This window comes from Ctenopharyngodon idella, chromosome 1, assembly GCF_019924925.1.
Source record: "Ctenopharyngodon idella isolate HZGC_01 chromosome 1, HZGC01, whole genome shotgun sequence".
NCBI lineage: Eukaryota > Metazoa > Chordata > Actinopteri > Cypriniformes > Xenocyprididae > Ctenopharyngodon > Ctenopharyngodon idella.
This window is the reverse complement of record NC_067220.1, coordinates 14,040,710-14,054,610: the sequence shown is the minus strand read 5'-3', so window position 1 is coordinate 14,054,610 and position 13,901 is coordinate 14,040,710. Positions and strand designations below refer to the sequence as shown.

Here is a 13,901-nt window from a genome sequence, read left to right as displayed (position 1 = left end):
TTTTAAAATGTATGTCTTTTCTCATGCTGTCCCTCCTTATTTTGCTGAGTTCTGTTGCAGTCATAACCTGTTAAAATTGTTCTGACCAGCATAAATGGAGAATGCCAGCACGAATAACTCTTCAGTGACGCTCTACACAGTGGAAAGGAGATGGCAGAGATGAATATGACTTGTGCAAGATATTTATAAGGCATTTCAAACACATAATTCTCTTTCTCTTATTCTTTCAGTTCTTCAATAATCAGAATCTGCTCTCCTCTCCCCGCTCCCTCCTCTTTTTGTCCACTCAGCTCTCTGCGCTGAGAGCGAATAAATCAGTGTTTCCCATTTGGCTGCAGTCCAGAAGAGATAAATGCTCACAGAATAAAAATTCAGCAGAAACAGTTGGACCATAAAACATCCTCCCTCTCTCCCTCTCCCTCTCTCTCTCTCTCTCTCTCTCTCTCTCTCTCAGTCCTTCAATATTGATCTACATTCATGATCAATGCAACTGATGATCTCAGTGGGCCTTTCTGTTCATTGCTTGATATAATGGCCCACTATACCTCCTTTGTCAAACTCAGACATAAGAATATTTCTGTGTCATGAAACAAATGAAGAAAAGATGGTTGCACACTTTTAAAAAAAAACGATGAAATCAGATTGTTGTGAAGCATGTCCTCTGAACTACTTCTACTGCTGTCAACTTTGACACCCTATGACATACATTCTTAAAAATAAATGTTCTTTATTGGCATTTATGGCTCCATGAAGAATCTCTGACATCCATGGAGACTTTCAAATGCACAAAAGGTTCTTTAGATTGGAAAAAGTTTCTTTAGATTTTTAAAATGTTCTTTTGGCCCTCTAGTGGTTAAAAAACTGCATGCATTTTGCAGAAGAACAATGTTTTGGTTGTGCTTCGGCTCTGCGTGACTGTGCAGAATATGACCCTTCACAATAGATATTCTTCACAATGAACTCTGTTAGAGAGCTACATAATGGCAATCTGTTTAATAAAATACCTTACTCACCTGTTGAGTAATAAAAACGGCATCAAAATGCCATCACACCCCCACCCCCGTTGTGTAGACCTGGCAACCCCATTCCCGTAGGTTCGATATTTAGCTGCTCCATTTCAACCTTTCTCGCTCATTTGTGACGACTAACCCTTGCCACTCCCACACCATACATGCGTCAAAGTAGCCGGAGCAACTTTTCTCTATTTACGGATATGTCTAGACACACACGGGCCGGTAACGTACGTACGCAGTTGACCATATGCACGGAACGTTCTTAAGAAGTTCCGCAATAATATAAGCCATCTGTAAAACTTCAGATGAAATGTCACTTGTTGGCATGTCGATATCTTCAATGTCCTGAGGAAGCTTTAACAGCATCGACAGTGTAATACTTAGTTTATAATCAGAATATAATCACTTAAATAGTCAGGCCTAGCATTAATTTAGTTATTCAAATGTAAGACGACATAAAAAAGACATGTCTCAGTGTTCCCCCCTTGGCAGCCTCCTCCCTGATTATAAAGTGAGAGTGCAGTGCTCGCTTTCTGTGTAATTCATTCACAAGAAAAGTTATTGTTTTTCATGAGATTTTGTGAGTACTTCATACTTCACCTTGACAACATGTATTTTTAAACCTAGTGATTTTATAATGTTTAATATTTATTCAAAAGCAAAACTAAGTGAAAAACTATTACAGGAAATGGCTAATAAATGCTCCTCTGCCGCCATCTGCTGGTTATAGTGGTAATTATTGTCTTTTTTATTTTTAAATAAAAACGTTTTCTATCAAATGTTGGACTTCCTACAACTTGAAATGTTTGGTTTTACAAATGGGGACAATCTCAGAAGGATGAACAAATAATGTTTTTGGTATTTGATATTTTTTCACATTAAAAATAACATTTCCAATGCTGGAAAAATGTTTCACTGCGTTTCTTATTCAAACATTCCCATTAGCTTCGTCTTTGTTGCAATCAATAAAACTGGTTTACTGGCATAACCACATTAAAATATAAATACAGCATTTAAAAGTCAACCATTGATGTTTTTGTGTCGATGTACAGCGAGTACAGAATGACAGCTAACAGTTCACCTGGAAATGCCCAAGCTGGCTTAACGAAAACCAGGAAGTAACCGTGCATAATGGTCGATTTCCATCCCAACAGATCTAAAATATAAACACTGATTATAGGCTTACCATAGTGAATCAGTGTAAGACAAAATCACGTTTTGGAAGAAGGATTGATGATGTATTGACTTATTATTTAAATGTTAATTTTGAACAAAAAATTTACATATAGTGTAGGTACACTATATTTGTAACTCCTTTTTTTTTGTTACATATGGTTCTTAAAAGAACCATTTTTCTTAATTTTTTAAAGTTTAAAACTAAGAAAAATGGTTCTTTTAAGAACTTTTCACTGAAAGGTTCTTTGGGGAACAAAAAATATTTCTTACAAAACCTCCCTTTTTGGAACCTTTATTTTTAAGAGTTAACTGAAGAATTATGCTTTTTATGCTTGAGTTTTAACTCAGTTTTGTAAACTTGTCTCAGCAGTGAGAACACCGGAATACTAAACCTTTTCATTGGTCAGTTGCATCAGTTTTTAATAATACTACAGCAACAGGGAGGTGTTGTGACTGTAGGGAGAACCTTTGCGCACTGCAGTGTTGAGCGAGGGTGTGTTTGAATCATGCAGAGTCATGTGGTGTGTCCTCAGCTAAAAGGTGGCTATGTCCCCAAGGTCTTTCTGGACATTGATTCTTCCTGGTGTCAGACAGCTTTTTGCATTACCATCATGAAAAATCACTCTAAGTAAACATTTTCTGTGCTTAAACGCAATGTTCCTGTCCCTACTTAATTACTAGTACTGCAGAATGCTTTGGATAAAAAGCACCTGCTAAATGCCACTTCATGCGTCTGATTTTTTTTTCTTTCTAGCTAGCTTTCTTTTTTAGCATGGGAAGGGTGACCTCATGTATCTAATTTGTCAATGCAGAGCACTTAAAGTGATTGGGAAATGCATAAAGCTGACATGACAAAACAGCATCTAAAACATGCATTTTTTAAATTATTATATTTCATTTCATATATATCATTTGTATATCATTTTTTAAATTATTATATTTTTACGTCATGTTATTGTGATTGTTTATTTCTGCACACATAAATGAATTGTTTCTCAGAACTAACTATTTTCTTCTTCATTTTTGCATTTATGTTAAAGCAACTTCACTGCAGTTTTAGTTTATGTATGAAGTCATTTTCTATGAGTTCACACAGGTGTCCTATACACTGTAAAAAATTATTTTCATGATTTGTTATAAAATGTTTTCTTTTGTCAAATAGACTTAGATCATTAATGTAGTTTGGATAACATAATATTTTGAGTTTCTGTTGATAAAACCCAATCGCTTTCATTGTATTAACTCACATTTTTAATTTCAATGAACTCAATTTTTTAATGCAACCAGGTAACTTACTTTTTTTTAAGTTAAACCAACAATTCTTTTTTTGCAGTGTAGGAGAAACAGCCATATTTGTGACCCTGGACCACAAAACCAGTCCTAAGTCGCACAGGTATATTTGTAGCAATAGCCAACAATACATTGTATGGATCAAAATTATCGATTTTTCTTTTATGCCAAAAATCATTAGGATATTAAGTAAAGATCATGTTCCATGAAGATATTTTGTAAATTTACTACCATAAATATATCAAAAAATTATTTTTGTAAGTAATATGCGTTGCTAAGGACTTAATTTGGACAACTTTAAAGGAGATTTTTTCAATATTTTGATTTTTTTGCACCCTCAGATTTTCAAATAGTTGTATCTCGGCTAAATATTGTCAAACCATACATCAATGGAAAGCTTATTTATTTAGCTTTCAGATGATGTATAAATCTCAATTTCATAAAATTGACCCTTATGACTGGTTTTGTGGTCCAGGGTCACAAATTGTCCTGATAATTCCTGATAAAGTGTCATTTTTAACAGTATACACTGCTACTCAAAGGTTTGGGGTAGGCAACTATTTTATTGGATTTTATTTTTTTAAAGAAGGCTCTTATACTCACTAAGCCTGCATTTATTTGATAAAAAACAAACAAACAAACAAAAAAACACTAAAACAGTAATCATGTTAAATATTTTTACAATTTAAAATAACTGTTTTCTATTTTAATATATGCAATCACATTCATTTAGCTACTTTAGATGTGACTGAAGTGTGCATTTTGGGGCCACTATGCATCCAAGGTTAATGTGTGTGAGTTGTACCTGTAAAGGGCAAGCCCAGTCTGAGCCATAGACCCTGAATCAGCACTTTCTCTTTAGAGACCTCGCCGCCCATGTCATGAGGGGTGAAGATCCTTCCATCTTTCATTCTCCAGGTCTGACAGCATCTGTTATAGGAAGCTTACAACAGTAGCGGAAGGATCAGTTGCTAAACACTGGCAGAGGCGTGTTTCACATCGGCACCTCCAATCAATTGCTCCTCTCTCCGACTGGGGACGTGGGATGTTTTGATGGAAAAAGGCTGCGTGTGATGCACAGGGATTTCACCGTCTTGCATTCCGGCTGCAGTTCCCGTGGCCAACACTCTGACAGGCGCTGGGAGAGCAGGAAGAGACGCCTGGAGATTCAGGGATGCTCATAGTGGGCTAATAATACACATCCTCCACAACTGGCCCACGTCAACTTCCAAATCGGCACGGTTGCTCGCTCCATCGCGGACCCTTTACAGGTATTTACATTGTATTTCTTACGGCTACTGGAGGTGTGCGGTCACGAGCCGGCGCTGTCCAGCGAATGTGGTGCTGAAAACGGCTTGTGTATTAGATACTACCGAGCCTTTGCGGCGGGGGTTCAAGTAAGGTAATGCACCAAGACTACTGAGGTCGGAACGACTGCTCACGCAAAACACTTTGTTGAAATCCTAGCGAGATTGGGCCATATGACTAAATAGACTGTCCTGCACTGGATTAAGGGAGTCATCATTGGTCGATAAGTCCAAAGTTACCTTCTGGATCTCTGACCCCCGGAAGTTGATAGGTATATTTTCTATCTAAAATACGCACGGCGGTGATAGGCAGTGACGCAAATGAATTGAATTAGCACAATGGGTTTGCTAGTGTGACAGGCTAATTGTCGCTATCAGCATCAGTTGCACGGAGGGATTTGATGATCTGTCACTGTGGAAGATGTGAGTGATATTTGCTCTATTATTTTTGGTCGAAGACCAGCGCTGAAAGAAAATACATGTGGTTTCACATTGCACCTTGTGAGCTGAAGGACAAAACGTTCTGATCAAGTTGTACATGTTTTATTGAGCTGCAGTCGCGTCAGTTTTTGCTATTATTATTGTGTTTATAGATTTAAGCGTACAATTTGTTATTATGTTTATGTATAAAGGATATATATTAAAGTTTTAAGTGTTAAAATTATTATCGCTATTGAAACCAATGTTTATTTTAATTACAGATCTGACAGTAAACGATCTCTGCTGTCACAAATTTGAAGTGCCAAGTACAAGAACACTTGAAAAGCCATCATGAATTTCCTGATGAAGGCAGCTTTGGGAGGTGAGTGTATATATTCCCATTGGGAGATTAAAGTTGCAATGAAAGACTTGAGTCAGTGCTGTAGTGCTGCAGCAGTGGTCACGTGCGCGCTCCTTGGAAATCGTTCACTGTTCAGCTTTACGCACCGGAGAGAACGTTATGCTACGGTCTGAAGCAACACTAGTCGGCGTTTGTCATCTCAGAGATCAGTGTCAGAGACACACTGTGTACTTCTGCTTGGAGGACACTGTCCCGTACAGAGTGTCATTCGCGTTTTATCATCATTAATAGGCACTTTCCACGAATAGGGTACAAAATAGGACTTGAGAATTTGTTTTTTCTTTTTCTAATTTTCGAAGAAATGGTCTGTGAAGTAGGTTCTTAACCGAGAAGTTAAACTGAATATCGAACTGTTTCATTTTCTATTAATTTATTGTACATATTAATTAAATTAACATTAATTAGGCTAAAAATCAAAATTGCGTATAGGCTACAATTTTATAAAAATTAAAATTTTGAACCAGATGTACAAAAACAAGAAAATATTTGATATTTTTTCCATTCTATAACATAGGTAATGGAGTTGAATGGTTAAGCTTGACAAATGCACCAAGTTTGTGTGTAAAAATCGACAAGTAAATCGAAAGATGCTTACTTGCTTTCTCATCGTGACGTAGAAAGGGTGCAAATGAATGTCACTTCCTGGGTGTCATCAATTTTAAGTAATGTTACGTTTGGAAATTGGGTAAAATCGTGTGGGAACAGAGTTAGACACATCTTAATATTTTATTTTTGTGCAATAAAATTTGATTTTTAATTTGAATTGATTTGAAAATCAATTTTTCAATTTATGTGCTTATGGCTACTTTTCATGTTGGGTTAATTTTATGTAATATAATAGTTTATTAAAGTCACCATGAAATCAAAATTGACATTTATTTTTATGCAGTATTGCAGTATTTATTATAAATTATTTATTCATGCACATAATTCATGTGCCTTCATAATATTTAATCAAAAGAGAAACAATAGAGAAGAGTATCACAACTTCCGTGTTATGCCGACTTTATATATCTCTTTAAATATAAGTCTCTACCCTACCCTGTTTCTGGAATGTGCCATGGGATTCTTTGAAATACCATAAAGTACCATATAAATACCATGGTGCATGAATTCAGAGGCAAGGCTCTGGTTCATATAATAACGGACCATCTCTCACCTTCAGTATACTGAATATGAAAGCTTGTTTGTGTGGTGATGTGGTGTGGTCCTGTGATGTGGATGCCCAAATGGCCATGCAGTTCAAATATTTGCTTCAGACGCAAGCTGGAGCGTGTTTACAGTAGAAGAGCTGATGTCACCGCTGGAGCGGGGCCACAGAGCAGCTGACTGCAGCAGAGGACAGTGTGAAGAGCACCAGCTGCCCTCACTGTTCCCAAGACTAAATATTTCAAAACACAAGATTTAAACTGATCTCAGTCTCAGTGACAGTGAGACTTCAAAATACCAGCTTTGTTTGAACATTTCAGAAAGAGAACCATTTTGATGCCATCTGTCGAGAGGTACAAAAGCGGAAAAAGAGCACATGCAACACCATATGTTAACACTGTAAAGTGAACCAGACTGGTGAATTTTTGTGTTTCACCATATCTATCTAGTTGCTGTTGCTCATTTTTTCTTTACTCTCTTTTTGAAGCTAAAATTCAAGGTTAAAAAGGACACTATGGATTAAATACACCCCAAATTCACTCACAGGAGTCAAGAACATTACTTCCATATACATACACTACACTGAAAAATAAACAGGCTCTCAAGAGCTCATACAGACACTGAGAGCTACAGAGAGCATATACACTCAGAAACATCCATAAATATCCCCTTCCCCCACCAGAAAAAAAAATAGTGCCACCTATAGGCAGAAGGTCAATCAGCAGAAGCCCAATTCTCCAGCATAAGTTCTTTGTCTCACTAGAGATATTTATCCATTAAAAATAACCTTTTAAATATATCAGTAGCATAGATTGGTTGCTGACATTGAAATAATAATCTGCAACAACAAATATTAATATTATACTGTCTTCGAAAGGTATTTAAACAATTGTTATGAAAAAATAACAAAAATACTGTATTGGTTTAACCTAATAAGATTAAGTTCAGCTAAATGCTTCATTGTCCCTTCCACATTAAATAGCATTGTTAAAAATTAAAATGCAATGTACATCATTAGAAATTATATTAATGATCACAATAATATATGCAAATACATTCATTTGGTACAATACACATTTTCCACCTGAAAAATGTTGAATAATTTTGTAGCACTGATAAAATTTTGCTCATCTAAACATACATTTCTTCTCTGAACTAATTGAACAGCATGTAATATTAGATATGACCTATTAGATATGTTTTATAAACTATTATATGACATACAATGAACTCAACATGAAAAATAGCTAGTTGTAAACATATAAGATGTGTATCTAATCACATAGTATCCAAAAATTAAAGAGTAATGTCATAATTTTAACAAACTGTTGAAATGATATTCAGTTTATTTTAGTAAAACTAAAAATGTAGTAAATCAAATTTAAATGAAAAAAATATTTAGCTATGTCATGCAGTCCAACCCTATTGTATGATTTTCCCAAACTGCAAATTATTTAAAATTGGTGACAATGTATTAAACTACATTGAAAATTAAAATGCACGTACCATTAAAACTAATGTTGTGTTTGTGGAAGATCCTCTGAAAGTTTGAGAAGCTGCTCATTGCAGAGCTAATGGATGGAGCTTGACGTCCAGCTCCACCTCTCTGGATGTAATGGGTGGAGCTTCAAGATCCAGCCACACCCTAACAATACCCATAAACCTAAATTAGGTCAAACTCCACTCATGACGTCCAGATAGGGGAAGTCGTACATCATTTGGCTCTGCAGTGAGCACCACTTGGAAAGTTTTCAGGCAATCCAGCCACTTATGGTGTTACAATGTTTTTCTGTCTATTTTTTTTTTTTCTTACCTGTTTTGTGTGTTTCTGGACATCTTGGTTCTGTTATCAAAGACCTGCTCTTCATAGCCACAGGCTTCCATCGTGTTCTTGATGCGTTTACTCTCTTTCTCCTCTGATTTTGCACTAGTTAGAACATTCTTCGCCTTGTCGTGTAATGTTCTGATGGTGTACAGTTTGTGTTTCAGTGGGTGGTGAGAGCCAGACCACAGAAATTGATCTGTGTGTGTGTGTTTTGATACATAGCACTCCCCCTCTTCTTCACATATCACACAAAGCCAGATCACTGTCGCATATATCCTCGTTTAACATTTCAGATTTTGCTGAAGAAGCCTTGGGAGATCTGAAACTGATGTTCTACTATAGAGGCCAGGACTTTTGCAAAGTGACATTCCCTCTGTATATTTTCGGAAGTGTGTCGAGGCATAGTGTGGCCTCCCCGGGACAGAGGAAGTGGTACTGTGACCAGTCCATCAATTATTCCTGTTCCGGATGCTCTGCAGTTTTAGGGCTCCTTCACACGGAACGCGTTTTTGCTTTGAAAAACGCGAGACGCGGGCAGTGGAATGGGGGAAAACGCAAGGTCTCGAGACGCGTTTTTTAAAAGTTGAACTGATTTTAACTTTAACGCCGTGTCATGCGCGAGACGCTGCAAAAGACGCAAGACGCGAGCGCTACGGTCATATGTCGGTCTAGCGCGTTTACATACAAAAACAATGGATGAATAGCGCATTGGAATGGAAAAACGCGTTCCGTGTGAACGGCCACGGACAGGACTTCCTTCAGTTGTGGATAGATTCTTCTTCTGATATGTTTCCTCTGGAAACTGGAACGCGTCTGTGTGCCTCCAGGTTACTTGACACGCTCTGGTGAATGTATTATTTATAAGTTCACTTTTTGCTGAGTCAATTGGGCTTTTTTGACTTCGTCATCATTTTTTTTTTTCAGATAAAGTGGGAGGGTGTTTTTCAGTTTATAGCAAACCAATGAAATTTCATTACTACCAAATATACACCACAATTTAAGTTTTTGGGTCAGCAAGAGTTTTTTTTTTTTTTTTTTTTTTTTGAGGGGGGAAGGACATAAATTAATACAATCAAAAATGACAGTAAAGGCATTTATAATGTTACAAAATATTTCTATTTCACATAAATGCTGTTCTTTTGAACTTTCTATTCTGCAACAAATCCTGAAAAAAATGTATTACAGTTTCCACAAAACTATTAAAGCTGTTTTCATCATTGATGATAAATGTTTCTTGAGCACCAAATCAGCATATTAGAATTATTACTGAAGGATCATGGTAGTGAATGCTCTTCTCCTCTGTCTACCTGTGTAAATCACAGGCAATTAAAAAAACAATATACAATATTAAGTACAATATTAATTTGTTATATAACTCATCTGTTGTCTGTTTGCAGGAGGCCCCCCTGATGTTGGTAAAATGCTGGGAGGAGAGGAGGACAAAGACCCTGAAGCAGAAAAAGAGAAGGAAGAGGAGAGACAGGAAGCTCTCAGACAGCAGGAGGATGAGAGGAAGGCCAAACACGCCAAGATGGAAGCAGAGCGGGAAAATATAAGACAGGGCATCAGAGACAAGGTCAGAGCAACCAGCAGAACATCTTACATAAAGTCATCATTATAAAAGTCATCTAGTTTTTTTTTTTTTGCTTTTTGGAAAATAATCATTATCTACCCTTAAAGGGTTAGTTCACTCAAAAATTAATTACTCACCCTCATGTCGTTCCAAACCTGTAAGACTTTTCTTCGGAACACAAATGAAGATCTTTTTGATGAAATCTGAGAGATTTCTGTCCCTCCCTAGACTGCCTACACAACTACCACTTTGACGCTTCAGTAAATTCATAAAGAGATCATAAAACTAATCCATATGAATTGAGCGGCTTAGTCCAAATTTTCTAAAAAGACACGATCACTTTATATGGTGAACAGCTTGAAATTAGGCTTTTATTCACATATAAACATTGATCAGCGAACAAACCGAACCTGAATGACGTGCGAGAACAAATCTCTTGCGGAAGCTCAAACGTGCTGCGTAACCAATCATGTTAATTCTCGTGTGTTATGGAGCACGTTTAAACTTTTGGAAAAGGTTTGTTCCCGCACATCATTCAGGTTCGATGAGCTTCTGTGCATATTTGGTGAGCTTCAGTCTATGGAGGGACAGAAAGCTCTCAGATTTCATCAAAAAGATCTTCATTTGTGTTACGAAGATGAACAAAAGTCTTACGGGTTTGGAACGGCATGAGGATGAGTAATTAATGACAAAATGTTCATTTTTAGGTGAACTAACCCTTTAATGTCTCCGACAAACCTTCCGAAGTCAACTTGTCAAGTCAATATTTGTCTTCTTGTTAAAGGGACAGTCCACCCAAAAATGAAAATCCTGTCATCATTTACTCACCCTCATGTCATTCCGAACCTGTATGTCTTTCTTTCTTCTGTGGAACATAAAAAGATATTTTGAAGAATGTTGATAACCAAACAGTTTCAGTTCCCATTGACTTTAAATGGACAGGAAAATACAATGGAAGTCAATGGGAACCAAAACTGTATGGTTATCAACATTGTTCAAAATATCTTCTATTATGTTCCACAGAAGACAGAAAAACATACAGGTTTGGAATGACATGAGGGTCAATGAAAAGGTTTGGCCGAGACATTAAGGATGGATGATAATAAGTTTTTATTAAATTATTTAAATAAAAAAAGGCACACAACTTCAAGTTAGTTTTGTAGTATGGTAAACATTCAGTACCATATCACATAGCCCTACCATTCAGAGGTTTGGACACATTTGACTCAAGTGCTGAAATTAGTTTTGTAGATTAATATAAATTGTGCCTGAGAGTTAGCTTCAAGCACTTTTATGGCGTAGGGAATGCTTTTTATTATACAAACTTTTTTTAATGTCGTGCTCTATGGTTGTGTATCAGTACGGCATTAAGAAGCGAGAGGTGGCCGAAGCCGAGGAGCAGGCGGCCATGGAGCAGGCGAGCGAAGGCAGTCTGACCCGTCCAAAGAAAGCAGTACCATCCGGCTGCGGAGATGACGACGAGGAGGAAAACATCATGGACACGATGATGAAGTATCTACCGGGCCCGCTGCAGGACATGCTGAAGAAGTAATACCCCGAATACTCTTGAACACACGCAGCTTTAGATATTATTTTAACGTGTACTGACTTCGGCGAGAAGAGAGCACACTAGAGCAAAACACCATACACCTGACTACAACATTCACACATTTCGATTCGTGAGGAGCTTTAGATATTAGTGACAGATCAATCAAACAAGAGGGGTTAATTATCAGAATATAAGCCATATTTTATCTTTGCGCGGAAACCTGAATCACATCATCTCTTTGGCAGTTATTTCTTATTCAATACGTAAAAAGCAATATATATGCATGAATTGTTCGAGTGTCTATTCCACTGTTTTGCATTATCAGTCAATAAGGTTGTCCATGTTCATTTAGTGTTCGATATGAGGAAAAAAGTTAACTTGAAGACATTCTAGTCTTGCATGTGTCCATAGTGTTTGTGTGTGCTCACTGACATCTTGTTTTCGTCACTGCAATCAGATAAAGAAGGCAATAACATTTCCCCACGCTGTAAGCTAAATCACAACTACCTTTGTACATTTGTCATGACGCCATTTAGTTCATTCTGGCGAATCTTGTCTTACTTGCACTGTAGTATCATCGGTCTGGAACATGTAATGCCTCAATTCAGTTCAACAGTGTTGTCGAGAGGCATTCTCACACCTTTACTGCGCTTTACGACAGATTCTGAATTTATGAAAATTTCTGATTTTAAGACTGTAACTCAGTTTCACAGGGATGCTCTGTGTGTTTTGAATGGACTGTAATTTCTCTGGTCTAGAGCCATGGAATTTTTGTCTGTTATCTACAACATTCTCAGCAATAATAACATATTCTGTTTGCTTGGCTTGCAGTAAAACAAGAAATAAAATCGTATGAATTGTATGAATGGCTCTGATGTTTTAAAAAAAGATGAAATGTGAAATTGTATGTCTCAAGAATTGATGGAACTATAATAAAACAGTCACACAAATCTAGTTTTTGTGTTTCAATACTGAAATTAGCATTTAATGGAATGTGGAATATTTAAATATTTTAAGAGTAGTTGTGTAGTTGATGTATGTTGTACATTTTATGAACAGATATTAGGCAAATTGAAAGATTGTGTGATATGCAGTATATACACTGATCAAAATGTGGAGTTTTGGATAAAAAAAAAAAAAGAAATTAATACTTTCTTTCTGCAAAAACGCATTAAATTGATCAAAAGTCTTTTTTATTTTTTTATTTTTATAAATGCTGTTCCATTTTGCATTTTCTATCAAAGAATCCTGACAAAAATGAATCCTGGTTTCCAAGCAGCACAACACTGATAATAGTAAGAAATGTTTCTTGAGCAGCAAATCAGATTATATTCATATTAGAATGATTTCTGAAGGATCATGTGACACTGACGACTGGATTAATGATGCTGAAAATCCAGCTTTGCCATCACAGGAATAAATTACTTTGTAAAATATATTCAAATAGAAAACAGTTATTTTAAATTGTAATATTATTTCACAATATTACTTTTTTACTGTATTATTAATTAAATAAATTCAGCCTTGGTGAGCAGATGAAACTTCTTTTAAAAACATTAAAAATCTTACAAATCCCAAACTTTTGAACGGTAGTGTACACACACACACACACACACACACACACACACACACACACACACACACACACACACACACACACACACACAGTGCTTAAATTTATTAGACCACTTGTCATAACAAAGAGAAAATAAATATTTTTGCAATCTGTCTTTAATAGTCTTTATTCACACATAATAACCAATATATATATACACATTTTCTTTTATTTTGTAAGGCCTCCTTTGGCCTTGATAACAGCTTCAAAAAGTTTGACTTTTAATGTTTTTTTTAAAAAACATTAACAATTATTTTGGTAATCACCAATACTGTTAGTTTTGGGCAGCTGTGGCACAAACCTTACATTGGGTGGTGGTCTAATAAATTTGTTAAGCACTAATATATATATATATATATATATATATATATATATATATATATACACACATACAGTTCACGTTAAACATTAACATACTTTTTAAACTAAACTTTTGAAACAAAGAACAAATTGCACAAAGCCTCAAATGATGTTACCATATGAAGCCTAGATTCAAATCTAAAAAAGGTACAGCCATTATTAATAACCTAAACCACAAAGTGGCACTGTTAGTCAAACTTTTT

At 36.1% G+C, this 13,901-nt stretch overlaps 1 protein-coding gene across 3 annotated transcripts; it reads left to right on the top strand.

Annotated features, from left to right (window-relative positions):
* Positions 1–4,359: 4,359 nt before the first annotated feature.
* Positions 4,360–12,677, top strand: cplx2a (complexin 2a). 3 transcript variants are annotated; one of them, XM_051890689.1, is made up of 4 exons: positions 4,360–4,750; positions 5,488–5,588; positions 9,999–10,177; positions 11,535–12,677. In XM_051890689.1, exons 2-4 carry the CDS (start codon positions 5,558–5,560, stop codon positions 11,724–11,726), a joined length of 402 nt encoding a protein of 133 aa, XP_051746649.1. In that variant the 5' UTR covers positions 4,360–4,750; positions 5,488–5,557; the 3' UTR covers positions 11,727–12,677. The 3 variants fall into 3 exon arrangements, with proteins under 3 accessions (XP_051746649.1, XP_051746670.1, XP_051746660.1); XM_051890710.1 differs by lacking the exon at positions 4,360–4,750 and adding an exon at positions 4,890–5,058; XM_051890700.1 differs by lacking the exon at positions 4,360–4,750 and adding an exon at positions 5,066–5,209.
* Positions 12,678–13,901: the final 1,224 nt, after the last annotated feature.

Bases quoted from the DNA above. Each gene is read 5' to 3' on its own strand.
- cplx2a (XM_051890689.1), top strand. From the start codon at position 5,558: ATGAATTTCCTGATGAAGGCAGCTTTGGGAG. The intron at 5,589-9,998 runs GTGAGTGTATAT...GTCTGTTTGCAG, and splicing joins GATGAAGGCAGCTTTGGGAG to GAGGCCCCCCTGATGTTGGT. The intron at 10,178-11,534 runs GTCAGAGCAACC...GTTGTGTATCAG, and splicing joins GACAGGGCATCAGAGACAAG to TACGGCATTAAGAAGCGAGA.